This window comes from Eimeria acervulina, genomic scaffold, assembly GCF_000499425.1.
Source record: "Eimeria acervulina Houghton genomic scaffold, Eah_scaff868, whole genome shotgun sequence".
NCBI lineage: Eukaryota > Apicomplexa > Conoidasida > Eucoccidiorida > Eimeriidae > Eimeria > Eimeria acervulina.
Window position 1 is genome coordinate 11,665 of NW_013549551.1, and position 2,799 is coordinate 14,463.

Genomic DNA, 2,799 nt, shown 5'->3' on the forward strand with positions numbered 1-2,799 from the left:
GATACACCCTAAACCCTAAACCCTAAACCCTAAACGCTGCATGTAAACACCAAATAAAATGAGCAAATGCAGAGAGCTGCATATACACCCCAGACACAACACAAAGAAAAAACGTAACCCTCAACTGCAGCTGCATATACACCCCAACCCCAACCCCAAACCCTAAACCCTAAACCCTAAACCCTAAACCCTTGCCTGCTGGATTCCATGCTGTCATGATGATACGCCGATCGTAAGGGTTTGTGCGCAGCTTGTGAATTACTTCCTTTAGCTGATCTACACCCTGGCCTGCAGACAAACCCTAAACCCTAAACCCTAAACCCTAAACCCTCAACCCTAAACTGTAAACTCTAAACTATCAGCCCTAAACCCTAAATCCTAAACCCTCACCAGCGTAGTCTGCATGCATGTCGGTGTACTTCGCGCCAAAGTGACGCCACTGAAACCCGTAGACGGGGCCTGCAACCAAACCCTAAACCCTAAACCCTAAACCCTAAACCCTAGCAAACCCTTCACTTCAAACCCATCGTTCGCTTTGTCTTCAATTAGACAGGACGCCTGTTCCCCCTATACCAATCGTTTAGGGTTTAGGGCTTAGGGTTTACACCATCCATTCAACGGGTTAGGGTTTAGGGTTTAGGGTTTAGGGTTTAGGGTTTACCTATGTCTCCTTGTTCCCTGTGCGTCAGCCCGCGACTGTCGAGGAATTCGCGCGTGGCGTTCGAATCCCAAATCTAAACAAACCAACAAATTAGGGTTTAGGGTTTAGGGTTTAGGGTTTGGGGGTCTGATGTTGGTAGTTAGGGTTTAGCACCCGGACAGCAGCGAAAGCGCTGCGAGAGGCATGAACCAAACCCTAAACCCTAAACCCTAAACCCTAAACCCTAAACCCTAAACCCTCACCTTAACTCCAAGCTTGCTGAGGTTGTTGGCGTTTGTGTCACCGCGAATAAACCAAAGCAGCTCCTCAACAACCCTGCATACAGCCCCAAACCCTAAACCCTAAACCCTAAACCCTAAACCCTAAACATCGTGGAAGCGACCAATTCCTCGTAAGCCGGTTTAAGGCTTTGGGTTTATAAGGGTTTAGGGTTTGTTTATGAGGGTTTAGGGTTTACGAGGGTTTAGGGTTTATGTGGGCACAGGTTTATGAGGGTTTAGGCTTTATGAGGGTTTAGGGTTTAGGGTTTAGGGTTTAGGGTTTAGGGTTTAGGGTTTACCCCTTCCAAAAGACTCGTTTAGTAGTTAAGAGAGGAAATGTCTCAGCCAAAGAAAATCGAAGCATCCGCCCAAACACAGAGCGCACACCAACCCCTAAACCACAAACCCTAAACCCTAAACCCTAAACCCTAAACCCTAAATACAAAACCCTAGGCAGCAGCGTCGCAAGCCCTACTGGGGACCCAACAGCGAAGTCAGCAACACAAGCAGCAGTAGAAACAGCAGCAGCAGCAACAGCAGCAGCACCAGCAAGCCAGCATGAGCAGCATAAGGAGCAGCAGCACCGGCAGGAGCAGCATAAGGAGCAGCAGCAGCAGCAGCAGCAGCAGCAGCAGCAGCAGGCTGCTGACCCGTTCTATCATCTTGCTGCACTCCGTTGTTGAGTACATCTGCGATTAAATCTAAATATTGAAGTTCCTCGTGCTGTCTCCCCACCAAAGACGGCACTGCTCTCTCGTGCTGCTGCAGCAGCAGCTCTTGCTGCTGCTGCTGCTGCTGTTGCTGCTGCTGCTGCTGCTGACGCTGACGCTTGCGAGCTGCTTCTTTAGCCTCAAACACCTCCAATACCTCTGCAGCGCGAAAGGCTCCCTAAGCAGCAGCAGCAGCAGCAGCAGCAGCAGCAGTAACAGCAACAGCAACAACAGGACAAATAAGCTCCACAGCAGCAATATTTGCAGCAGCAGCAGCAATAGTAGCAGCAGCAACAGCAGCAGCAGAAGCGATAAATATGTCTCCCTAACACGCAGCCTCACGGTTTTCTCCTGCTGCAGCATCAGCTGCTGCTGCTGCTGCTGCTGCTGCTGCTGCTGCTGCTTCGTTTGTCTTTCTAAGATAACGAAGTCAAAAGGTATATCGTTGTGAGACATCGACTGGCTGATGTAAGTCAGCGAAAAACCCTCAGATGAACAGGCCCACAAGCCTGAATCCTTCTGCTGCTGCTGCTGCTGCTGTTGCTGTTGCTGCTGCTGCTGCTGCTGCTGCTGCTGCTGCTGCTGCTGCTGCTGCAGCGGGGGTATAGAAGGAAAGAAGACGTCGCAGGGGAAGTTAGCAGCAATTCTGGTGATGTACATACACCGCACGATATCCAGAGCTAGAGCAGCAGCATATACTGTAGCACCACCTAAACAAACAAACAAACAAATAAATTAATTAATTAATTAATTAATTAATTAATTAATTAATTATAATGTAAATGTGTAATAAACCCTCACCTATTATAAACACCTGAGATAAAACGCCTAAAAATTTGTCCTCCAGCAGCTTCAAAGCAGCAGGGAGAGAAGCAGCAACAAACACCTCCTTATCATTTGCTGCTGCTGCTGCTGCTGCTGCTGCTCCACCTGTTGCTGCTGCTGCTCCACCTGCTGCTCCTGCTGCTGCTCCTGCTGCTGGCCGCAGCAAATCTTCAACCGTTCTGCAGCGGCAAAGGCGAGGAAACAAAACAAAAAAAACAAACAAATTATATAAATAATATATAATATTTATATTATATATATTATATAATATATATGCAATACAGTATATTATATATATATATTATATATTATATATATTATATATATTATATATATTATATAT

General features: G+C 47.1%; 1 protein-coding gene across 1 annotated transcript in view; it reads right to left on the minus strand.

The window, feature by feature from the left end:
* EAH_00051090 (bifunctional dihydrofolate reductase / thymidylate synthase, putative) overlaps window positions 1–2,635 on the minus strand; it is a gene marked incomplete at both ends in the record, with an annotated part of 3,551 nt that extends 916 nt beyond the window's left edge. The window contains 8 exons of the mRNA XM_013394218.1: window positions 263–288; window positions 391–459; window positions 662–734; window positions 904–976; window positions 1,221–1,314; window positions 1,572–1,809; window positions 1,974–2,329; window positions 2,433–2,635. Of these exons, the coding sequence (XP_013249672.1) occupies window positions 263–288; window positions 391–459; window positions 662–734; window positions 904–976; window positions 1,221–1,314; window positions 1,572–1,809; window positions 1,974–2,329; window positions 2,433–2,635 (1,132 nt within the window). The remainder of the gene's footprint in view (window positions 1–262; window positions 289–390; window positions 460–661; window positions 735–903; window positions 977–1,220; window positions 1,315–1,571; window positions 1,810–1,973; window positions 2,330–2,432) is intronic.
* Between the last annotated feature and the right edge of the window lie 164 nt (window positions 2,636–2,799).